This window comes from Podarcis vaucheri, assembly GCF_965113315.1.
Source record: "Podarcis vaucheri genome assembly, chromosome: 5".
NCBI lineage: Eukaryota > Metazoa > Chordata > Lepidosauria > Squamata > Lacertidae > Podarcis > Podarcis vaucheri.
The window spans coordinates 48,798,928-48,824,506 of NC_138763.1; the positions used below are offsets into that span (position 1 = coordinate 48,798,928).

Here is a 25,579-nt window from a genome sequence, read left to right on the forward strand (position 1 = left end):
TGGACTATTTCACACCACATAAGTTGACCAGAAAATACCCACTTCAATAACATGACCTATGCATATGACCCTGCCATCATGCAGCCCTATTCAAATGTATTTCATGATGTCTGACTTCATGAAGCCATCTTTTCCCTGTTATGTAGTGCAAGACAGAAAAAGTCAGCAACAAGATTTGATCTATAGATTTGGATTTGATCAATGCCAGTGGTTCCCACAACTATTTTTCCTCTCAAACAACTTGAAGATTGCTGGAAGTATTGGTGGACCACACAGGCATTACAATAAATACAATACAATATAGGGAATAAAAGATTAAAGAAGCAATAAAAATATCCATCTGAATATTCAGTGCAATGAATGTGCCATCCCCCATCTTCAACCACAAATGCCGAGGCACACTGCATTGGATTTAATGCACAATTCTGTTGTTGTGACCTGTTCTGCGACCTTAGGATGAAGGGTGGCATAATAGTAATAGTAATAGTAATAGGCTAGTGTTGCTTTAGCACAATTCCTAGCATTAATAGCAGTCTGTGTGTTTCATGGCTTGAAATTGATTTGGTTTCCAAATCTGCTTATATGTTAGAGTGATTAGGTAAAGGTAAAGGGACCCCTGACAATTAGGTCCAGTCATGGCCGACTCTGGGGTTGCGGCACTCATCTCGCTTTATTGGCTGAGGGAGCCAGTGTACAGCTTCTGGGTCATTTGGCCAGCATGACTAAGCCGCTTCTGGTGAACCAGAGCAGCACACGGAAACGCCGTTTACCTTCCCACCGGAGCGGTACCTATTTATCTACTTGCACTTTGTCATGCTTTCGAACTGCTAGGTGGGCAGGAGCAGGGACCGAGCAATGGGAGCTCACCCCACCGCACGGATTCGAACCACCGACTTTCTGATCGGCAAGTCCTAAACTCTGTGGTTTAACCCACAGCGCCACCCTTTTGTTAGAGTGATAATTAAGGGTACAAGTCAGTTAGAATATAAGCCATTTCAGACCCATTTATTTCAATGGGAGAGATTTAAGCATGCATGTTAATACTACAATGGAAATCAATGGGGCTTAGGCTTGATTTCACTCTAATACTTAAGCCAAAATTCTTATTTCTTCAATTTTACATTGTATGTACAAGTAAAACTTTTATTATTATTTTCGCAGTCAAGCAGTATACGATAATTGAAGAAAACATCTGTGACTTTCTTTAGAGACAGAATCTGTTTAATAAATATGACTGTAAAAGCAATAAACAATAGCAATTATACATTACACTACATAGTATCCAACCAAAAGGGGGGGATTACATCAAAAAGTCATTTCAAAATTAGCAGTAAATCCAATGCTATAAGAGAGAGAAAAACATTCAAATTGACCTATAAAAATAACTTGGCTAACATTGGACTTCCATGGCCTATTAGAATTGTGAGGGTTACTATACAGTGAACATTGACTACTTTCCCAGCCACCCAAGAGTTACAGCTGTAGACACATGAGTGATGCCAAATCTTGTAGCAAAAGGTGCAGAGGAATTTGAAAAACCATCAGCAGCAGACATAAATCATTTAGAAGTTCCCAGTTTTTCTTCAAATGTGTTCATTTGGGACTAAAATTCAACTTCTGAGGTGAATATATATCTATGTGCAGGGCAGCCCTCAGTTACATCCCTGACATCTTTTTTCACTTAGTCACATCCTTGACATGCCTTAGCATTATGGTTTGCTGAGCTCCAAGCAAAAATCTTGAAGTTTTTCCAGAGAAGCAACTGTTGGTGCTCACCAAGGGAGATGGTCATATGCAAGTTCTGACCATTACTATGTCTCTGTGTTCTTGTTAGTAGTAACACTCAGCTTCATTCTAAGGGGCTACAGATGAGAAAGTGACTATATAAATTTATATTGCACTTCCTTGTGGCAAAATCCCACATGGCTCACCTGCACTCATCAGCTGTATACTAAAAGCACGTGGCATGGCCAAACTCGATGGTTGCTCGGGTAGGAAAGGCCTAAAACCCAGCAACATGGGATCTTGCCATGTGGAAACAAGGACCCAATCTGGCCCAAATCTACTCAAAGAGGTGCAAACTTGTGATCTGAAGCACCCGTCAGAGCATTCATATGAGAAGCCATAAATATGTGGTGGGGGTGGCAACTCACTTTTCATTATCCCATCCATGCTAAAATTATTGTGTGAATTGGTCTATAAACAATTTAAGTCAGGGTACCTATATTCAAGCGGATTTGACCCCACTAAATCAAACAGAAATTCACATTCTGACCCTAAATATTTGTATAGCTGTTTGAATACATCTAATGGCCTGTGTTGCAGCAGTTACATCAGCACCCTGTCATGTAGATTAAATACCTATCAGATTAAATTGCATTGGAGCAGGTTGTTTATAAATATGACTATGGTTTGCACATATGCAAATGATGGTTTGTAATATTCAGTAAGCTCCACAGAAGACAAAAGGTGAGCCATATTTTAGGATAAGGCACAGGTGAGCCATATCTGTGTTTGCTGCCTCAACTGTAGTGACTCTGTCATTACACTGTAGGGTCAAAACAAATTCAATACCTTGCTACACAAATACAGTAATCAGAATACACAAAGAGCAGCAGGCTGAATAATAATAACCATAAATATTTTCTTGTTTATTTCCTAACATAACTTTTCTTTTCTATTTTTACCTGCTTACAAGAAGAAACAATAAGAAAGCCCAAGGATTGTGTTATACAGGAACTCACAAGAAGAAACAATAGGAAAAGATAAGAAAAGACAAAATGTATTAATATTGGGATTAGTTTCATAGGTTATATAATGTACATATGAACTGTATATGTTGCACATACTGGACTAGACCTTTACGTTAGGAAATAACCAATAAAATGTTTATGGTTATTATTATTTAGCCTGTTGCACTTTGTGTATTGTGATTACTCTGTAGGGTACTGGCTCCCCCCTCCCCCAATGCCCACAAGTGCCATAGCATAATAAATGGTAAGCTGGCCAGCAACACCAGCACAACAGGACTGAAATGCAGCAATGTCTTTGTATAGGGCTTTGTGCTCTACCTCCCCATCCTCTCTCTTTGCTGGAACTGAAGGTTGGAATTCAACTAGCATCAGCGTTATCTGATTTCAATGATTTTTAGGTTTCATTTTTTAAAGTCCTGCTATGTAATGAAGTGGTAGAAGAATGCATTGTAGGATCCTTATGGATCAGCCTATTAGTTTTTTGCAGCAGACCAGGAATTGTGTGTGTGTGTTTTAAAAACAGCAGTTAGCTATAATACTTTTGTCATTATCAAGACGTTCACATTTTTCAGTACTCATTCTGAAATCCATAATCTCACAGTGCACACTTAACAATTTTAAGCTATAGGAGTTCAAGCATTTGAACTGTTGAATTTTTGATGGAGTCAGAAGAACCTGCACACACAATTCATTATTTGATTCAATTTAAGCAACCCCCCAATTAGCTGCAGACTGAATAAAGATTGCTGAAAGAGATGAAAAGGGAACCAGTCTTAGGTATGATCTGCAGCAGCCTTCCTCAGCCTCAACAGAGGTTTCAGACTATAATTTCCATCATCCCTGACCATTCGCTGGGGGTGATAGAAGCTGTCTGCCAAAACCTCTGGATAGCACCAGCTTGGGAAAGGCTGCTTGACAGAAATCAGTGTGAACATCTGGAAGTAACTTGAATTGACTGGATTATTGACGTGGATATTAGCTGTTGGTACAAACTGGTTTCAGATGCCTGAAAAAGATTCCATCATTGCATCCAGTCACATAGAAGCCATTGGATACCAGTGTTTGAAGGCCTCAGTTCTAATACGAAGTGGCTAGTCCTTATACCCAAACTTTATTTCCCTAATTAAAGGGAATGGCCAAAAAAAGGATCCAATCCAGAGTTGGAATATGGAGCTCCCAAAATTAATTTGATACCACTATGATAGAATTGTAGGGACCCCGAGGATCATCTAGTCCAATATATCCTGCAATGGAGAAATCTACATGTGTACAGTGCATTCAGGAGAACTGGAGATCATGGGAACTGTACTTCCCATTATGACCAACTTTGTACTCTCCTAATGTGTGTGAACATAAAATATATTTGAAAGCCTGCAGCCCTCAGGTTGTAAATTGCCTTATCCAGATTATTACTGGACATCAGCACCAGTAGGGCGTTGGGGAGGCAGTGCTCCAGTCTGGACTTATTGGACTGTAATCAATATTGCACCAGCAGTGTTCCACTTTATGCAGTGGGACTCTCATCTTCTTATGTGCCCCAAAATCTGCTCCAGGGCATCCCCCAACCCTCTTGTGTAGATATTGAGGGTGCATGGGGGTGGAGAGGAGAGGATGTGTAGTACAAGTGGGAGACTGGGGAATGAGTGATACAAATTCAAGATCAATAGGCCACATCTGATGGACTAAATCTAGCTCCTGAAATAATTTCAGTTTAGTTTGTAGCACTTGTAGCTGGACCTAGTTGTGATGAGTCCCTGGTGATGTGATCAGAGCAGAGCAATGACAATGATTAATCTGAGTTCTAACAGCTTTGAAACTGATAGGAGGAAATGTTTTGTTCATTAAGATGAAGAGCAGTGCATATAGCATGAAGATAAGAAAGCTTCACTGCTTTATTTTTGGTAACAGGTGTACCATTATCCAGCCATAGGATGGGACAAGAAATATTAAGTGAGTGGACCTTATATATACCTTGGTGTCTTTTACATCCTCAGCTTGTGGGGCTGAGCACATTGTAAGAGCTTATTGTACTATGTGCAGCTCTAGCACTCGCACCAGGAGTTGCAAAACTATTATTCTTGAGCACGTCCTCTGCAAGCTGAAAGTGTTTTTTTTGTTTTTTAAAAGGATTTGTGCTCATGATCTATACACTAATTGCTCGAACTGTTAGGCCAGATGGAACAATGGAGCAAATATGGGAAATACTGTATGCCTGCCACAAATTGCACTCAGCTTTCTTTAAAACTATTCCTGTCAGAATAGAATAGTCAGAATGCTGGAAAAAACACATGAAGGAACTGATGCAGATGCTAAGCAGGACTGAATCAATTTGGACTGGATAGCACCATTCCTTTTTCATTCTTGATTGCAATGGGTATGTGCAGAATGTAACTAACAACAATCAGAGAGTGAAATGTATTTTATGGTTAGATACTTCAAAGGTCAGTCTTGGAGTAGCTAGTTCTTTATCCCATATGATATGGATGGGAAAACTGTGTTTGATGGAACTCCAGCTCCCACCATCCTTTATTGCCTGCTCTGCTGGCTAGAGCTGATGGGAGCTGAAGTCCAGGAACATCTGGACAGCCACACTGCCCTAGACAGGCATGGATGAAGGGACAACATATGTTCAGGAAATAATTTGATTCTGCCAGTGAAAGGAACTTGAGCTGCGTCTGGACCTTGAACTGTATCTGAACAAGCTAAAAACAGCTTTAGACAAAGGAACATCACAAGACAAAAAGTAAAAGTCCAAACAGAGACATCTGAAAAACATAAACAACCCCCCTAAGAACATTGTGATGCCATCAAACTCTAGTGCAGATTTTTTTGTGAGTATTTGACACTGCATTCCTATGCATGTCTACTCAGTAGAAAGCCTCATTGAGTTCAGTGGGGCTTACTTCTAAGTCCGTGTGTATAGGATTGCAGGTGCAGGAATGTAGACTGGAGTGGCAAATCCATCTACAATCTTGCAGTGCTAAAAGCATAAGTTATACCGAAAGTCAGGAACTTCCACCCCCTCCCACAAAGACCCCATGCACGTTCTTGGCCTATATTCATTATGAATCACTTACAAATTAAACCTTGATTAGAAAAGAAGAGAGAAGAGGATTAAGAGGAAGTGTTTTTTTCCTTCCTCTTTTACTCCATTAAAATAGAGCACCTGTACACTGCAGTTCCCAATATGTTATCCAAATGACATCCACATGCACAGGCTTAAAGCTAAAAACCCCTTTGTCGTCAGAAGAATCAAAAAGTCCAAAAGCAGTGATTGGTTTCCTTTTTTTCTTTTTATACATATATATATATATATCAGGGTGAAGGGGACAGAGATAGACTGGTGTCCTTGTTTCAAACATTTATACAGGTAGGGATTTCTTTTGTGCTTTGTGTCTCAGCAACTGTGGAAATACTTCCTGCGGCAGAGAAAAACAACAACAAAAGGAGAGTTAGCAAAGCGAGCAGGAGCAGAAAGTCTCTCAATATCATGTCAATTGTCTTTGGATTTAATTGTTTCTTCCTAACACACCATGCACCCAGAATATCTGCTTGTCATTTAGAAGGCAGACTGTAATGTCTTGTTCCTGTACTAATGAATATGACTTAACCATGTCAAATTATGGAGTGGCAGATGAGGGAGAGGAGGAATGGGACTAGCTGTGTTCCTCTGAGAAGCAGCACAATGCTTTTAATGGCATTTGAAATGAAATACAAGGTGTCAGAGATCTGACAATCTGCCGGTGCATTTGTCTTTGTGCAGAGTGTGTTCCCACCCAGTGACTGTCAGATGTGAACTGAGTCCGTTTTCATATCCAGTGGTTAATTTTTAAAGAAAGAGCACCAGAGGCTCTCATTCTGCATGTAAGCAGTACCTTCTGCCATAAAACTCCTTATCTCTGGGAATATCCAAAGCCCTCCAGCAGAACCGGTTGTCATGAAAGAGAAATAGGGAGGGCTATGCACTAAGGATAGTGCTAACTTTCTGTCCCTCCAAGTTTTCTTGGCTGCCCACAGAAACATTACTGAATGGAGGATGTCTTATCCATCCTCCATAAGGATATGTCAAACTATGCTGGCAGCACCTGTTGGCTTTATTTATTTGACAAAATTATATTCTACCTAATCTGTCCACAAGGGGCCCTTAACCGAAGCCTTGCGTAAAACGAGCAACTTCAGGTGACCAGCTAGAATCCTATCAAAGCCAAATAGACTCTGTGACATCTTCTCCCCCAGATTAAGAAAATTGTTCTTCTGTCTGAGTGGAGATGTTCATTTACTTCTAATGATTCACTAAGAAGCAACCTTAATCCCAGACAGGTTGAGATTGGCTGTGATAACTCAGCGTGGAGAGAGAGACAACCCTCACATGCATAAGAGATGCACTCTAGCTCTTTTTAGTTGTCAGTGTCCAAAGCTGAGCCTGGCATCATGAAATGCTCTCAGACTGAGCCCTGGTAAGCTCTGGCTCATATTAAGCCAAGGCTAGATCCAAAATAGGGTTGCCAGATATCCATGATTGGTTTGGACATGGAAGAACTGCCTGCTTTGTGCAGTGTACTCATAGTTGAGCCTTGTGACTGGCAGCTCTGAAAGGACTCCATCTGCCCACTCACTTCTCCATACTGACGCTTTGGTATTTGCCCTCGGCAGACAGCCCCCCCCCAGCCCCCCTTCCACTCTGCTGACCGCCAGTCTACTAATCAGCTGGTCAGCAACCCAGCGCACCTGCGCCTGATGAGCGCTCCTCGTACATCTGACCGCCAGCATGCTCATCAGTAGGGCAACAGTCTATGCACTGTCTGGTCCTGGACTCTGGGCAGTCCTTGGCTGTCTGCTCACGCTCGTTGGTTGGTGTCCAGGATGTCCAGGAATTTTTCCTCCCAATAGCCTCTTGTGTACAAGAATTGGTCTTTGGAAATCTGGCAACCCTACAAATAACCCCAGCTAGAATCAGTTAGATTCATTAAAAGCACAGTACCACAAGGGCAAGGAGAGGGGGAGGAAGGGAAGCTGATTAAGAATAAAAACCACACAATTATAATAAGAGAACATATTTTGCATGCATTTAATCACCAACTGTATACTTATAAATAAACTTCTATTTACAGAATTGTCAAAATGTGCCTCTTTCCTTGCTGCTGGCAGGTCTTGCTCTGTTCCTTACTCCTTATGATCCATTTAAAAGGTCATTTTCTGGATAGATTATTGCACCTCTACCTTCTTATGACTTACATTCCGTGCCTTTAGAATTCTCCAAGTTTGAGTGCTGAAGGCCAAGAAAGCCAACTGTACTGTTCAAGGGATATGTCAGCCCAGACTTAAACTAGTGCTTAGAGTCCCTTTTCTAACAATGTAGAACTTGAAATTTAGGTATTGGAATATAACTGAAGTCAGTGATTCACACTTGCTGATGGAGGTGATGGACTGAACCCAAACGGTCACTCTTGCTAGGTCATTGTTTGATACTAAGGTTGAATTCAGGCATGGGGAATATTGCATTAGTTTTCCTGGTTATAATGCTAAGATGTCTGTCTTGGTTTTCAATGGCCCTTTTACACCACATCGCCTGTTGTGAGATGGAACTGTGGCTTTTTGATTGATATATCAACATGCCCTGCTAAATTTAATTCATGCCAGTGGGCATGGCATGACTCAAGAGTAGACATCATTAGATATGGTGCCACCCTTTATGTTCTTATCTGCTTCTGTTCCTTCATGAGTCACCCATGACTTTGATGGGAAATAACTGCACCCCAGCATACCACACCAAATTTCATCTCACAATTCTCTGGGCTAACGTGGTCACAAATGGATTTTTCTGCAGGCAATTAACACAGAAATGAGTGCTAAACCTCCACAAGATTCAGCTAGATTTCCAGAAGGGGTTTTTGAGTATGAAAGGTGACAATAAACATGGAAATTACGGTATCAAGTGAGAAAATGTCAGGAAAATAGAATCAAGTGTTGTGTGAATGCAGCCTAATTCTGTTGAGCAGAATTTCTTTCCCTCTGATCACACATTTTCTTCTTCAGCCCCAGCCAGCATGGTCTGGGAAGAAGCAAGCTGTAGTTCAGCAATATCTGGAAGACCACTGGTTTGCCACCCCAACTTCAGCTCCCCATCTCCTCAAAAATCATCTCTATTTGTTAGTTAGGTAGACTTCTCAGAAACCAGCACCATGCTTAGCCTGACCTAACTACATCCACAGTCCCTGCCATTCTTCTCTTTCTCATTTCCTTTTGTATAGTCTCTTGAGATGCAGCTCTATGTGTAATAAGATTGTTCTTATTCATGCGCTTTTTCTCTTTCAGTTCTTCCACGTATGCACTCTCTCTGCAAGACTCCTGCTGTTATTTCTTTTGAGTGGCTTCGTGTTTTCTCATTCAATTGGCCATGAAGACTTTGGCAGCAAAGTTGGCTTTATGCTTTCCCCTTGCTCATCATCTCTTTGTCTTCTCATTCCTTGCCTTCATTTAATATTAATGCTATTTCCCTTTTCTTTCCTATGAATTGTTGTTCGGTTGCTGTCCATCTGCTAGTCAATTCCCTTTCTTTTCTATTGCATTTTGACTAATGGTTAATTTTTCTCCCTGGATCCCATTTTTATCTTAGCATTTGTATTGATTCTCCCAGCTGCTTCATATCTCCTCTCATTCCTGTCAGAACATTTCTGCCACTCTTGGGCCAAATATTTGTAGCATTTTGCTGCTCACGTTCTGATCTTCCAATGCCCAATTCATGATTTTCTGAGTTTTTCTCATTGTTTTGCTCATCATCGTATTAATTTTATTCTCTTCAGAATTCAGTTCAAGAATTTCTTTTGCTGTGCTTTTGCATCCATGAACCCTAGAGCTTTAAAAGTGGCTTATGAATCAACAAAGAGTTGGATGGGACTGTGAAAATGAGAGGGGTGGAAGAAAATGCCCCATGATGAATGTAAATATGTGTTCATGCATTTGTGAAAACAGGTTCACTGAGTTACAGCAAGATTTTTCTCAATGGTCCCCTATCCCCATGAAAGATCCTGATATGAAACGGACAAGATAGCTCTGGTATATATTAGCACTGACATTAATAGCTCTACAGACACACACCCAACTGACTAAAGAGGCTTATTCTCAGGAAAGTGGGCATAGTACTACAAACCTAACTGTGATTTGCAATAATCAGGATTTGCTTGGAGGTTGGAGCAAATATTTCAGGCTGCAATGGAGATTTATAAAGGTCTCCCAAGTTCTCTGGAACTCATGTAACTCTCCTGATAGAACATTTGTATATGAAAGTAAATGAGAATTTCTGTTAGTTTTATAGTGCATTTTTTACCACTTGAAAGCTGTTATGTTGGTATGATTGAGCTGTAATTTAAAAACTATTATGTGAACTCTGTGCTTATTACATTTGTATCAATGAAAATGTTTTGCTCTTGTGCAGCTGAACATATAAGGTTCTATGGTGTGGTGTTAGAATATCATACTAGGACCTAGGACCATGGTTCGCATCCCCACTCGGCCAAGAAGCTCCCTGGGTCACCTTGGGCCAGTCGCTGCCTTTCAGCCTAACTTACCCCTGGGGGTTATGTGAGGACAAAATGAGGAGGTACAGTGGTACCTCGTGTTATGTACTTAATCCGTTCCGGAGGTCCGTTCTTAAGCCGAAACTACTCGTAACATGAGGCGTGTTTTCGCTAAAGGCACTGCCGCGCTGCAGGAGTGCGACTTCCACTCGCATCCCAGGGCAAAGTTCTCAACAAGGGGCATCTACTGCCGGGTTAGCAGAGCACGTAACCCAAAGCATTTGTAAGGGGGACAGTACATAACACGAGATACCACTGTATGCCACTTTGAGCTCCTTGAAGGAAAGATAGGATAGAACTGTAATTGTTGTTGTTGTTGTTGTTGTTGTTGTTGATGATGATGATGATGATGTTTGAATGGCATTCTGCTCATGCAAGGAGACTTCCTCTCCTCTCCCAGCATGCCCACAAATGGATCAATTTGGGTGTGGGGAGGAGTCCCTCAATCACAAGAATCAAATTTTTGAGGGTGTGCAGGCAGCTGCAGGGAAGAAGAGAGGATGGGGATGTTTCATTGTACAAGCAGAAGTCTGTTGCATCGGCATAAAGCAATGGGGAAACTTATCCTACTTTATATCTGAGTATTAAAGCACAAGATCGGCATCAATTGAAAAATGGATAACCTTGCTATCCACTGATTCTGTTGTCCTTCTCTTATGTGGTTTTGTGGTCATCCTAGAAGGAAAGGGTTGGCTTTGTTGTCAAAAGTGTATTCCTGCCAGAACCCCAACCCTCATAGTTCATTGCATATAATACAAAAGAAAATAAATGGGGGAAAGTAAAGCTGTAGCATTTCAATTTAAAACAGCCCAAGTTCATTGAAGGCAATGGCATTATTCCATTAAATTCAGCTACTGCATTTTAAATGATTTGTGCATCGTACAGAATGGCATTTAAAATACGGCTTTTTATTTGGATATTCACAACAATTGTACCATCAGGTAATGATAAAACCAGACAGAAATGAACTTTGCATCTTGCAACACATTTTAATTATGAAGACTTTCAGGAAACCAAGATTTCTAGAATGTAGCATTTTCAAGTTATTCATAGAATCATTTGACTGAAAAGGAAACAGAGGTCAGCAAGTTTAAATCCCTGCACTGAGGGACTGTTACATATTTAACATTGTCCAACAAAATATATATAATCTAGATTATAGAGTGTAGAGGAAAGAGAGAGAGAGGTTGAGAGAGGAAAGAAAGAAAGAAAGAAAGAAAGAAAGAAAGAAAGAACATGTAGACAGGGCAGATAACTATCATGCTCAAATTGTCTATCAGGCAGGAATAGCAAATCAAAACTAGGATGCTCAATCCAGAAAGCCATATAATATTTAAGAATGAGAGGAATACAATTTAGTAAAAAAGGTAATCAGGTGGTGAATAGCAACCACAATTTTCCAAGTCACAATGTACAGCCCCTTGGGAAGGGGCTGCACCACGAGCTTTGTGTGCACAAGGTCCCAGGTTCAATCCCTGGCATCTCTTGTATTTTTTTGCTTTGTTTTGTTTTTAAAGCTCAGGGAGCAGGTGATGGGAAGGATCTTTTCTGCTGCCAGTATGAGCAAATAATACTGGATTATATAACCCAAGGGTCTGACTAAGTAGAAGGCATCTTCCTATATTCCTCTGAATATGCAGCTACTTGTGGAAGGATTCCTCTTTAGCCTGTGTCCAAGTGGTGAGGATGACTTTCTCCTGCACTGACTTCCCTAGATTTCTGCTCAGGCACAAGCATGAGGCAAGAATCTCCTTGCCACATGATCAAATGCTAGGAAGATTGGTAACTCACATGATTCTATGTGCCCTGCAACAATTTAATGTTTGGTGAACATAACCAGTTCCTGCAGAACTTTACATACATGCATCTTGTTTGCTTTCCCTTTTGGCTGAAACTCTCAGGCTGTTATCCTTGAAGACATTTCCAGTGAGATCCTGCCAAAACCAACTGAGTTAACTGAGGACTGCTACCAAGAGTTTGGTCTGCAGTCTGTCGTATTAAACCAAGCCAAGGAACACAAACACTGTAGCACTGAAAAATAATTATTATCAGTTTTCTTGAAGTAGCACTGAAATCTCCCAGACCACATCAAGGCTACTCTGGATAACATTGTTAGCAAAGTACATCCTCAATCTATCTTTTCTTTCTTTCTCAACAGATAGACTACACTAATGGGAGATGGCAAAATTTAAAGTGATATGTCTCTATGCATCCTTTGCCAGACTGCTTCCTACCATGTTAGGTAGTTAGAGTGACTATTCGTGGGAAGATATTTTGAAAGCATAGCACACTTTATCTGAGGCTCTGTTGTTTCTAATGTTCTATAGGGGCTTGCCCTAAAACGTGAGATGGAATAGCAATAATTAAATCTATTGTGCAGTGAAGACAAAGTGCTTTGCAATTTGTTGGGAGGCTAGCAAGGTGGAGTTTGCACTTTCCCAGTAACTATCACGCAGCTTCATAGGTACAGGTAAACTTCATGGCAGCAACTGTGAACCAGAAACTCAGAAACATTTTCCTGATCACACAACTTTCTTGTTTTCATAACCCTGAACAACTGCAGAGAGAGTTATTATAGTGAAGACAAAACTTCACTGTGGATTTTCTTATTCAATAAATAGAAGAGGAGAAGTAAAGATCTTGGAGTTAGTTTAGACCAATTTAGAGAGAGATTAACAGAGCAGTGGGAACAGTGTTTTAGCAGAGGAGGTTGGAAGACTCAGAATAGATATAGCCAATGAGAATGCAGACTTTGACTAATTATTGGCTGCTGTAGTTTATTTACCTATGGGCTGGGTATCCAACTTCTCATCTACTAGTTGTTCTGGGGTCATCAGCTCCCTTTGAGGGACATTAGGCATGCTTTCACTTTGACTGCCTGGACTGACCATCTCTTGATCTTTCTCATTCTGCATCTGTGCATAAACATTAATGCCCGGAATCTTCCTAAAACATTAACAGAAACCATAATTGGCGTGTATGCTAAAGTGCTCTTTGCATTATGCTTTCACACCTGACAGAAGAATGGCAGGGAAAGAAGGAAGGAGTCATACCTTTTGAATTTGTAGATTACAAATACTGCCAATCCCACAAATACCACGGAGAGCAGCATCAGCATGGCTGAACCACTGTGGCTAGGTGTGACATCTATGAGTGGGGCTGTAAAAAGTTAAAGAAAAGTTTAGAACATTAGGTCCCAAATGTTCTGATAAGGCTTTCTAACTAGAGGATGTATTTATTTATGTTTACTATGCCTTGGATTTAGAAATCTGCCTTTCTTTGTTGTTATGTGTCTTCACAGCCAATTCACAAACCTCTCCCAATAGGCACAGTTGTTATTGGTCCTCCATTTGGAAACCACATCTTTGGGGATCAGTTAATGGAGGTATAAAATTATATACACACCACCAAATCAGCCTACACAGAAACTGCAAAGTAATCATCACCCTTTTCCTGGACAGCTGCCTTTGATGTTTCCAAATTTCTTATCCAGAGGGCTGTACTGTATTCAGCAGAAACATACAATGTCATGTGAACTGAAAATTACAGAACCTCTACCGAGCATCTAGGACTTGTGCTTGCACAATCCCAATCCAAAACACAGTAGTATCTGGACCAAACCATGCAGTGGTATGTGGTCTCAAAGGCTGACTGAGGACTGGCCCTGCCAGAAAAGCAGAATGTACTCCTTCCAAATAGCTGGCAGCTTTGTCATACTGCTCTGCAAATCAGTCAAAGAGAACAGCCTGTCCTCACTAAATTCCCCCCCTCAGTTTCTCCAAAACCATGAACAAAAGTATGCTCTTGTTAAGATGATTCTGAATTTGACCTGGGCTTGGATGCTGTAGCAAACATACTAAGCCACCACCAGTGCCTTTACCAATCCTAACTAGTTTGTAGAAACTGCAAATAAACTGGAAAAATATGCTACTATATCCAAGGTCAAATATTAATGCAACTCTGGCCAGATTGTGCATGGGCTTTTCTCAATGCAATAGATAGGTTTCATGTAAAATTCAAATGTGGAAACATATTGCCATACATGATAAAGTTACCTGCTGAGCATGGACGTGGCACTTTGTTTTATTTACAGATAGTTCAAGTACTTAATTTTTCACTTAGTATTTATTTGGATGGAATATCCATTGAGAAAACAAGAGGCAAATCCCCCCAAATTCTCTCTGTTCCCTCTGCCTCCACATTAATGTGTTTGTGCTCTGGTAGAGAAGGGAAGAGAGACCTCACTACTCTGATATCTAGCACACTGTGCACCAGCCCCCAAGTAGCACACAGAAAATGTAGTTGAAAGGGGTTAAGAAGGCAATTCTTCCCCAGCTCAGATTAAAATTCCAAGCCAGATAAGAATTGGGAGCTCAGAATGTTCATTTTGTTTTCGAGGCAAGCATTGTAAGTCCGGAGACGTTTATATTCACTCTTCATGCTTTTGAATAAACATTCTAAGAATAAACTTGGTAATCTTGAATAAATGGGCTTTTGAATTTTTCTGGGTTAGGGGGAGATGCGGTTGGGGTGTGGTGGGACAGAGTGGAATGTGGAATAAACCTAAATTCCCTGGTCATTCTGCATTATTTAGGCAACTGGAAATAAAAAACGAAGATTTCATTTCTATCCTATACCATTTGACTAGCTAGTTTTTTGTTCTGTTTTTAAAAGAAAGAAATCAGTCCATTGAAAAGGTGACAGCTGCCTATTTAGAGGACACTTTTAATTCAGTAGTGACAGGAGTTAGGCATTTTTTCTTCACCTCCTGTAGGTTTTTCACACTTATAAAGAGGACATGCAGATATTTGCTGCGCTGCTAATTGGATAGAGGAGCACACAGCCATGATCCCAAGAGAAGCTATTAGTAAATCTGGCTTAAGAAATGCTTTAAACAGTGACTCGTTCCTTATGCCCTTTAAAAGAATGTTGCTGCTCTCTGCATGCACTATTCCCAGAGCTCTGTGCAAAGACCCTTTCTCACACAGGCAATTGAAATTTTACCCAAAAAGAGATCCTCACACAAATAGCAGGAGCCCATTGCCTTGTGATTAAAAGTAGACTTAAACTCCAACACCCATCAGCTGCAGACACCATGGTCCATGGTAAGGGATGATGGGATATGTAGTCCAGAAATATTGGGAGGACCCTAGGTTGGGAAAGACTAGGCAAGAGTAGAAATCATTAAATTTATGAAAGTAGTTTGTTCTAGCTGTATTTAAACTGTGAACACATTTGTGACATTCAGCCCAAAATTGGAATTCTGTTTGTTTGTTAAATATTTAGGCTAATGGGATCCAATTTTTTGTGAAAAATCTTAATTATAAGTCACTTAAATGCTGCCAAGGAAGTGTTAGCCAGATACTGAGAAAGTGCATCTCTACCCACCATTACCAAATGACTGATTAAGGTATTAGAAATTGTGGTGGAAATGGCAAATTGACCAATACCATTTGTAGAAGGCAAGCAAGATGCATATATTGGGGGGGGGGATGTACATTAGCAGAAATCTGATGGGATGAGGCTTTTGGGTGCAGATTAGCCGGGTAAGGCCAGCTGATGAAACCCTACTCTCCTTCTACAGTGGATAAAGTGAAATCTAGGCTTCAGTGAAACAGGGAAGAGGCTGGATTAAACAGCGCGTCAAATCAGCTTTCACCTTTTAACTAACATGAAATGAACAGGAAAACGTATCGTCTGATTTCTGTTCATGCACTCCTGTTCACCACTCCTCTTGCAGAGCCAGGAAGAGATTGAAAGTGTCTGCTTCCTTTTTCAACCAAGCACAGTTTTAGGCAAAAAATATATATGCCAGGACTGTGGTTCAAGGTGGCTTCTTTTCCTAAATCAGTTAACAGTAACCACTTTCTCCAGCTCTGGTCACAATGAGTAACCACAATTATGGTTTATCCACACTTCCTCTTGCCCTGGAAAAAACTGCTCTTTAGTGCTCAGTCAGAACAAATGGCAATTGGATTTTCTGTGAGCAAGCAGATGCGTGGACGAAAATGAAAGCAAAAGCTTCTGATCTCCTAGGCGCTGTGTCAGTGCGAGAGGTGGGAGCTCACTGCTGTCCATGCTCAGTGGCAGAGCACATGCTTTCTATGCAGAAGGTCTCAGGATCAATCCCCAACAGTTCTAGGTTGGGCTGGGAGTGTTTGCAGTCTGAAACCTTGAAGAACTGTTGCAGTCAGCACAGGAACATAGCCAGTAGGACTCATAAATGTAAACTATGGCATGAACTTCATTATCTTGATGTAGAATGCATTTCAGCTGAACTGGTCAGGTCATAGCTAGTAATTATTTTGACTGACATGCCAAATTCATGTTTCACAAACATGAAATATGCATCTTATAGGAGCCACAACAGCAAAAGGAGTCCTGAATTAATGTTGATACAGAGTAGACATAGAATCACTAACAATAATGCTGGATATTGTTAATAAAAGCTAGCCAAGTAAAGGGTCATTTTATTCAGTTTACTTACGCATTTCCCATTGACACCAACAGGGTTTGCGCACATGAAAACAGTGACAATCTTTGTGCATGAATCATTGAAGATCACAGAGTTAGCAAATAATACTTACAATGCAGCTTAAACACTTTATATAATATTAGATTTATTGGGATATAATGACAAATGGGTTTGTGTTGATAGATTTTTAAAGGTATCTTGAGAAAACTGGCAACAAATTTGTAGCAGTTTAGGAAACAAGAATGTCACAATCCCGCAAACAAGGCTCAGCTGATTTGTACTTAATCTATGATTTTACTAATTAGCCAGCAAGGAATGGAAAATGAGAAAAGGGGGAAACTCAGCATTGCCATCATTATCATTAAAGTTAAAGTGAAAAGTGTCTGAATTTGGAATTTGACAGATTATTTTCCCACATTTATTCAAATTCCAACTTGCAAAGAGGCATTCAAATGTTGTTTATTTTAGATACCAGCAACTAAGGGTTGAGTTGTCTGTTTCAGTTACATACATGACTGGTACAAAGACCATTCTGTCCCATCTAAAAAACTAACGCACAGCATTATCTTACTTACATTTTACAATGTGCTCCAAGGACTGCTTTTTAACTTCTCTCTCTCTCTCTCTCTCTCTGCTTAGAACTGCTACAGCAGCTGCCATGAGCCTTGCAAATGAGGCCACAAAACCCGCATGGGAGGGCATGCCATACCTAAACCTTTTATGATAAAATAAAACCAAGCTACCTCCATGCCTCTGAATTGATGGCAATCACAAGAGGAGAGAGTACTGTGGTGCTTATGTGCTGCTTGCAAGATTCCTGAAGGCACCTGACTGGCCACTGCAAGAACAGGATACTGGAAAAGGTGAGCCTTGATCCAGCAGGGCTTTTCTTATATTCATGTACCCATAGGGGTACAATTTTTTTTCATCATACAATGGCACACTCAGGGTGCAGGGACATTGGAGGCAGGGGCCTTGTATACAGCACCACAGCCACTAAGTGCTTCATTCCTTCCTCTACAATGTGCTCTTTAAAGGCCATAACAGGCTGAGTGAAATAGCCATTCCAAGATTTGTAACACATACAGACTGCAATCCTAAGCACACTTGGTAGCAGTAAGCTCTGTTGAACACAATAAGGCTTCTACCTGATGTTCCAAGTAAACATGCATAAAGTGTTGATTGAGCTATTTTCAATATCTTGCAATAAAAATACAAAATATTCCAAATACTAAAAAAATTGACATTTCCACAGTGCTGCCACTGGAGAATTCATAATAAGCTGTGCTAACAACACTGGCAGAGGTTTTTAGGAATCTATACCAACCTGCTGTTAAATGGGCAGCATGGACAAGGATTCGAACCCCAGGCTTTAAATCAAACTGGATGGCATTTTGGTTCAGTTTCTGGACCAATATATCTGAAATCTGGAATAAGAAATTATTGTAAAAAATAAAATATGGGTACAATCACAAAGAACAAGAACAATGGTCCATTTGGCCTAGTATCTTGTCAGACGGGGACTGTCAATGGATGCTTCAGAGAAAATGGCATAAAAGGTCTGAGTGCAGTTATGAAATGATGCTATTGTATTCACCCCTATTTATTTATTTTCTAAAGTGGGTACTGTATCTATGAATGCTTTCTGATTGAGGTTTCTTTCCGCAATATTACCAGTTGGTGATTGAGGCTGCTACAAACAGTGGAGGAAGCTGCCAACTTAAACTGAGAACCTATTCAAAAGTATTGAACTGTATGTGTAAGCATAGGTTTTACACAATACACACCACGTAGCCAAAAAATAAATAAAAAATAGGTCACTGGGCATTGCAGTGCTCTGTATCAGGGTTGTCACCATTGATATGGAAAGAGCTTTTCACACTAGTGCACTGTCTGAGTTCAGTACTTACTTCCCCTAGATTTGGCTCAGGATAGAACACCAAAAACTCACATAGCAATGGACTGAGCTACAGAGAAAGTTATGATAATGCTACAATGGCTCTGACTTGAACCTAGATAAATGGGCATGAATTTGTGGTTATACCGACACATATTCAAACTTGAACCTTCTCTTTGTCAGCCCTAGGAGTCTGAAGATGTTTCGACTCTATAATCTATATCCCCAAGAAAATGCTTTGTGCACATCCCAAGACAATATCAAGACACAAGAGATGGGCCAGTGACTCTAGAAATGAAATCCATTCATTTCTGGATTGGCGAAGTAAATGACAATATTTCTCCTTTAAACTTATTTATGGTATTCTAGACTTTTTGTTATGTTATCCCTCTCCCTTCTTCTTGTGTCATTTTCTTACTTCTTTCCTTTCCTTTCTCTATTTCCTTTCACTTTTCTCCTTTCTTGGCATGAGAAAGAAGGAACTTTGATGTAGGATAGTTTTTGCTACATATTGTTACACACCCACCCACCCCACCACCCACACACAATGGGCTGGTGACTTCTGATGGTTTACTCTGGGCTACAGTTCGCTCCAATCTTTCCTGTTGAAGAAATCAAAACATATCTGTCTCATGATATGACTCATTTTCATCTAAAAGCAGCCATACTAAATGAAGCAGAAAAAGCACCACCCCATCGGAGGTCCTGACACCCATGCCAGCAGAAGAGCAGAAGGTGGATGAGGTCAATGAAGCTGCTATTGGGGCAGAGAGGGTTGAAGGTAGCTACCAGAGAAGAGCGAAGTGGAGCGATGCTTGTACCACTTCCTAACCCTCTTCATCGGAGGTAAGTGTTATGCCTGCCAGTCTAGATCCTAGCTTATCTTCTGTTCTTCCACATCTTGAGAATACTATTCTAAGATTACTCTCTTTAGTGATATTTCATTTTTTAGTTGATTAGCTTCTTTAAGTCCCCATTTATAAGCATGTTGCAGGTTCTTCTGGAGCAAGTGGTCTGTCCTAAGTATGGAAATATTTTTAGTTCAATCGTATTGAACTTGATACTATCACATCAGCTGCAATCCTGACAATGGTGCTCTTTGCATCTTAAAAACATTAAATACAAAGATACAGTCAGTATCATGCCTAGTTGAGCCTTCTTCCCAGTTTAGCTGTTGGACTTCCTTTTATATTTTGCATCTCCTTTTATTTTTTTATGGGAATATTAAGTGCAATTAATTAACTTAAAATTAATTTAAAAAATCAAAGCTATTCTGAAAAAGGAAAAGGAGACAGGAAAATATAGGAGGCAGGCAGGCAGTCTTCAGAGATGACAGACACAGTGAGAGACATATGGAATGTCCATCTTCACTCATTTTTTTTAATAAAAAAAGATAACATGTGCAAGAAATTTGGTTCTCTTCAAGCTTAGTTTAATGTTCAGCATGTAAACAGATTTCCTGATTAATGCTGAGCCAAGAATAGTGTTCCAAGCTATCAGTGGCCAATATGAAATGCAGGAGCCAGAATTATTTTAAAAATTCAATTGTGATAATAAAAAGTTGCTGATAAATCCCTCACAGTGACGAATAAAAATCAAAACATTGATTCCCATCTTAGCAGTGTTACAGAATTAAACTAAATCAACAAGAGGCTGCAAATGGCCTTAAAATGATGGGGATGTCCTTTCACGCCTGATAATTTCTCATGAACCTTTGAAGATGTATGAGGGCTTAGTTAAAACAAATTACATTAGGGAATTACATCACTAGTTTATGGAAATAGAAGCTACATAGATCTCTGTCACAAGATGCCTGCCCAAAAGTTAACTTTTGCTTTAAAAAAAGATGTAGTGATGTGAAGCACTCTTCATATAAGTTACTAAATGTGCATTATAGGAAATGTTTTGGTTGTTCTAAATATTTTTCATGTTTTATGTATGTTGAGTATTGAAATAAAAAGGGGAAGGGTTTCTGTCTCTTAAAAAGACCGTGTCCTAATTGTTAATCCTGTGATATGAGCCCTGTATGTGTTTGCTGCAGCTAACAGAGGGATGCAAGTCTGACTTGTTATGTTTGTAAATTCCAGTTGCAGATGTAGGAATCATGAAGATTCCCTTACAGTTGAAGGCAGTCTGGGATTGTGCAATCCACACAGAAACTTGAGGACTAAAATTTTCCATGTGACGTTGTGTCTACTAGACTAGAATACTTTGTCAGTTTTGAAACTTGCCCACTTGTACGCAGTCTCAAGTGCTCTTCAGTGACGGTTTGGCATGAGAGAAATCCAAAAGTATTTTACAATTGCAACTGCCCAGGAGGGAATTTGCAGCCATGACAAGTAATGTTCCATAGCACCAACTCAGTGTAAAAATGTGCCAACTTTTCCAGAAGGACAGGTGGCCTTTTACGGTTCCACGGCTGCAACTCCAGCTTGGACGCACCGAAACAAAACATGAAATGATATCTTGGATGACAGCCACCACAATATAAACTGCTCTAAAGTAGTAACCAAGAAAGTAGAGGTCATAGGAAGTATGATCTGTGGCCTCTGATTTACAGAGCTGTAATAGTAAGAACAAATTGAACGAAATATCTGAAGGGTACCCAAACCTCTGGAGGTAAATGGCTGGTTCAATTTCCATAGCAGAATTTACACAAAATTAGATCTACAACACAGTCCACCTGCAGAGTGATCAACAATGTCCCCAAAGCTCATCCAGTCAGCAAAAAGCTTCAATCCAATCAGCAAAGTCCAATCCAACTAGCAAAAAGCACCTGGGACAGCAACAACAAAATAAATTTTAAAAACACCTCAATTGTACATGTTTTTTTGTCCCAGTCAATGTAATGGGTTGAGAAGATTGGGGTGGCGGATCATCAACAAAAAGTGATGTAGGTTTATTGTGGGGAAGAGCTTAGGACAAAACAAAACAAAAATCACAAGAAATATATTGACTAACACCATTAGGGTGCTGTTTCTTTTTTTGTCTCAGCCAATGCTAACTTACTGGGATAAAGAGGGGAAAACAACCCATGGCTTTTCCAAAGAAATACTGATTCAAGGAAGCAGACTTTGTGTGCCCTTCTTCTAACACAACATGACTATGGCTTTGGGGTGGGGGGCATTTTACTACCTACCACAAGAGATACTGGGATTTAGCTTGGAGTAGAATCTCTCCTGAAGACAGGAGTGCCTGGAGTGCTCTGGTCCATGGGGTCACAAAGAGTCGGACACGACTAAACAACTAAACAACAACAAGAATCTCTCCCACCCAACTGTTTCTGGTATGTTTTATAGGGTTCTAGAAGCTGCAGATCTCATGCTGAAGAAAATAGGGTGGGAAATCCAAGGGCATGAGCCACCATTTTTATTTCCTGAAATCACCCACCTACAAGCATCCAACAGACAACTTTGCCTCAGGAAGGAGCCTGAGAACAAAGCCTGTAACAGAAGAACAGTGTTGTGTAGAACAGGACTGAAGATGTCATTTTATTTTTTTATTTTCCAAAATCTATCTATCCAATATGATCTTTTAAAAAGTTAACTGGTATTACATAGTACTCTGCTTCATAATAAATGAGATACAGTGGTGCCTTGCAAGACGAAATGAATTCGTTCCGCAAGTTTTTTCTTCTTGCGAGTTTTTCGTCTTGCGAAGCACTGCTTCCCATAGGAATGCATTGAAAATCAATCAATGCGTTCCTATGGAGACCGTCCGGGGACAGAGGGGAAGCGCCGCGCGCCTTCCCCTCTGTCCCCGGACCTGTTTTAAAGCAAGGGAAGGGGCAGCGGGGAGAATCGCTTCTCCCCGTTGCCGCCCCTTGGTTCAAAAGGGGTCTGGGGACAGAGGGGAAGGCGCGCGCGCCTTCCCCTCTGTCCCCAGAGATTGCGGGGCTGGCAACGGGAAGAAGCGATCTTCTCCCCGCCGCCCCTTGCTTCAAAAGAGGTCCGGGGACAGCGGGGAAGACGCGCTGCGCTTCCCCGCTATCCCCGGAGCTTGCAGGGCAAGCTTCGTTTTGCAAAGCAAGCCCATAGGGAAATGTGTCTTGCGAAGCGGCTAAGAAAACGAAAAACTCCTTCGTCTAGCGAGTTTTTCGTCTTCTGAGGCGTTCGTCTTGCGGGGCACCACTGTATTAAGGGGGGAAATGAATACATAAATCATTTCACTTTAGAGTTGCACTATTTTATTATCTTATCAGATCCTAAGGTTCCACAAAATAGCAAGGCTGATGTGGAAAGATCAGAGAATGATTAAAAAAAAAACACCAGTAAAAGGACTGCTCTCCTACACAAGCCCCGTTGAAGTGAATGGGCATAAGTTATCCATTCATTTCAATGGGGCTTATACGCAAGAACATCCTGGGGAAATTTCACTCTCTGCCAATGAAACAAAAGGAATTTAAATTTGCCTGCAAAGCCATATTTTAATGTTTATTTCAGCCATTTCATCCCCTCCCTTAAATGCAGTTCTCTCTAGTTCTTCATTGCAAACAATTTGGAAGCAGGTTACAAGTTGAAATACAATACACCTGCATAAAACGTTGATACAAAAGGGGGGGAAATAAAATGCAATAAAAAGAGCAACGGCAGACCTGACATCTATTTAATTAACAGCATTTTAAAACATTAGAATCTAGTTATACTTTTATGCCTTTTCTTGGAATTAGACACACACAGGTCCAAACTGCCTCATATTTATGCCCAATGGCTGCCCTATATTGTTCTCTTGCTTTTATGCTGAAGATGAAGCTTCTCAGCATTGCAAAACACCTAATTTAGAGTCATCAAGAGTTCTCCCCTGTGAAAATAATTAGGTCTCTGAATTAGTTTTGGTCCTTCACATAGCTTCATTGACTTTATCTGCTTCATTTGCAGAATTAGACGCAATGTGCAAAAATGTTTCTTTGTAATAGAAGCCATTCTTTGTCTATCATTCTCTCATCAACGGACATATAATGAATAATAACAACAAATAATTTGTAAAAAGAAAGAGAGGGGGAGTTAATTTACAAAGAGAACAAAACAAATTTAATTTGGTTTCTGGGGTAGTTCTGCCTGAATAAGGTCTGCCTTTCTCACACTGTGTGTGCCAGAAATCTCAGTATCCCTCTGCCTCCCATTCAAGTTTATTCAGGCATTTAAAATGTGGGCCACGGGAACACAGGAAGCCTTATCTTGGGTCAGGTCATTGACCCCTCTAGTTCAGTATTCTCTAGGCTGACTGGCAGAAGCTCTCAGAGGTTTTAGACAGGGGTTTCTCCAAGTCTATTTGGGAATTCCATGGTCAAATCATGGCACCCACAGCACGAAAAGCAGATGCTCTACCACTGAATGACACACCTGCTCCTGCAGTTCCATTTACATGGCACTGGGTTCTCCCATATCAATTGGAAACTCTCTCCTGCCCAATCTACTTTCAGTTCTGTGTTGAGATCCCTGCATTGCTGGGGTTTGGGTTAGATGACCCTCGGGGTCCATTTCAACTCTACAATTCTATAGTTCTGTACAGTTGTGTACCATTCTGATTCAAGATGGCGGACTGAACGTTTCAAAGCCGCACCTGTTTTAACCACTTCTTTCATACCTGAACTGGTGTGTGTGTGTGTGTGTGTGTGTGTGTGTGTGTGTGTGTGTGTGTGGTTTCTAAGCAATGTTGGGCACTTTCCCCTAGTAAGATCACAAATGAATAAAGAAGGGGACCTAGAATAATAGTCAAATATTTAGAGCTGATCCTGGCAGAAGGAAAAGATAGGAGGAACAGATGAAGGCAGGAACTGATGTATATTGCAGCAAAGCATTTATATGCATTACCCCTAATGGGAGGAGGGAAATTTTGGGGGCCAGATCAGGCATATGCAAACTTCAGCCCTCTAGATGTTTGGGACTACATTTTCCATCATTCCTAGCTAACAGGACCAGTGGTCGGGGATGATGGGAATTGTAGTCCAAAACATCCGGAGGGCCGGAGTTTGCCTATGCCTGGGCCAGATGATTCATAATCTGATTGGGAAAAATGATCATATGACTGGCCATCAGCACAAAAAAGAAAACTGCTTTATCTTTCTTGTTCTCATTTCTTATATCTAGTGAAAAATAGTAGTTATAACCCAAAGCCTCTGCAAACATTTCAGTAGAGTTTATGGACTGAAGTAGTTATGCAAAAACTGTGTGTGCACAGTCTACATAGAGGCTATCCTTCTGAAAGCACCTTGAATGAAATAAGATGAAACAAAAGTTGTGGCAGTTTCTCTCACTGGGACTTCCACAAGCATCTCCCTGTGGATTATGTCCAGCTTAAATCTGGTTCCATATTGTGATATCATTTGGGGGAGGGGGATGTTTTTAATTCTAGTATATTGAAATATTGTAGTCCCAAGTTCTAGAGCGAGAGAAATCTTCTGTTTCAGTCTTGATGTCACAACACCAGTACAGATATTTACAGTATACGTTTTTTTCATGCAGCAACAGGTCCAAACTGCTTCAGGCACAGTGAGCTAGTCTAATGTATGCCCTGGTTGCAGTGCACACAGCTTTATGTGAAGTGAAGCCCAGAACAAACAGGCAGCCATCTTAAGCTCCTTTTATTGAACTAGGAATCACCAAAGGAAACAAGCAGCAAAGATTTAAAGGCTCTGTACTTTACAATGCTGATTGCAGATACAGTTATCAGCAATGACATAAATACCCCATGGCTGCATGTAACATTGCCTAATTAACATTATATTAGCTATGAATGAGGCTCTCTACCTATATTTACACTTTAATCCTATGCACACCTATTTGGAAGTAAGTCCCATTGAGCACAGCAGGCCTTACTTCTGAGTAAGCATGCAAAGGAGTACACTGTTAATCATTTGTAAGGCAACTTGAGTGTC

At 40.5% G+C, this 25,579-nt stretch overlaps 1 protein-coding gene across 7 annotated transcripts in view; it reads right to left on the reverse strand.

The window, feature by feature from the left end:
* Positions 1–1,199: 1,199 nt before the first annotated feature.
* The window catches only part of SORCS1 (sortilin related VPS10 domain containing receptor 1), a 384,134-nt gene continuing 359,754 nt past the window's right edge, over positions 1,200–25,579 (reverse strand). The window contains exons 24-28 of one of the 7 annotated variants that reach the window (XM_082225231.1): positions 18,133–18,232; positions 13,384–13,489; positions 13,116–13,276; positions 7,482–7,684; positions 1,200–6,172 (exon numbers count right to left, since the gene is read on the reverse strand). In XM_082225231.1, coding sequence (XP_082081357.1) covers positions 7,545–7,684; positions 13,116–13,276; positions 13,384–13,489; positions 18,133–18,232 — 507 coding nt within the window. In that variant the 3' untranslated portion in view covers positions 1,200–6,172; positions 7,482–7,544. Of the gene's footprint in view, positions 6,173–7,481; positions 7,685–7,707; positions 11,394–13,115; positions 13,277–13,383; positions 13,490–18,132; positions 18,233–25,579 lie in introns of those variants that run through there. The other 6 variants (XM_082225232.1, XM_082225233.1, XM_082225234.1 and 3 more) reach the window with 6 other exon arrangements.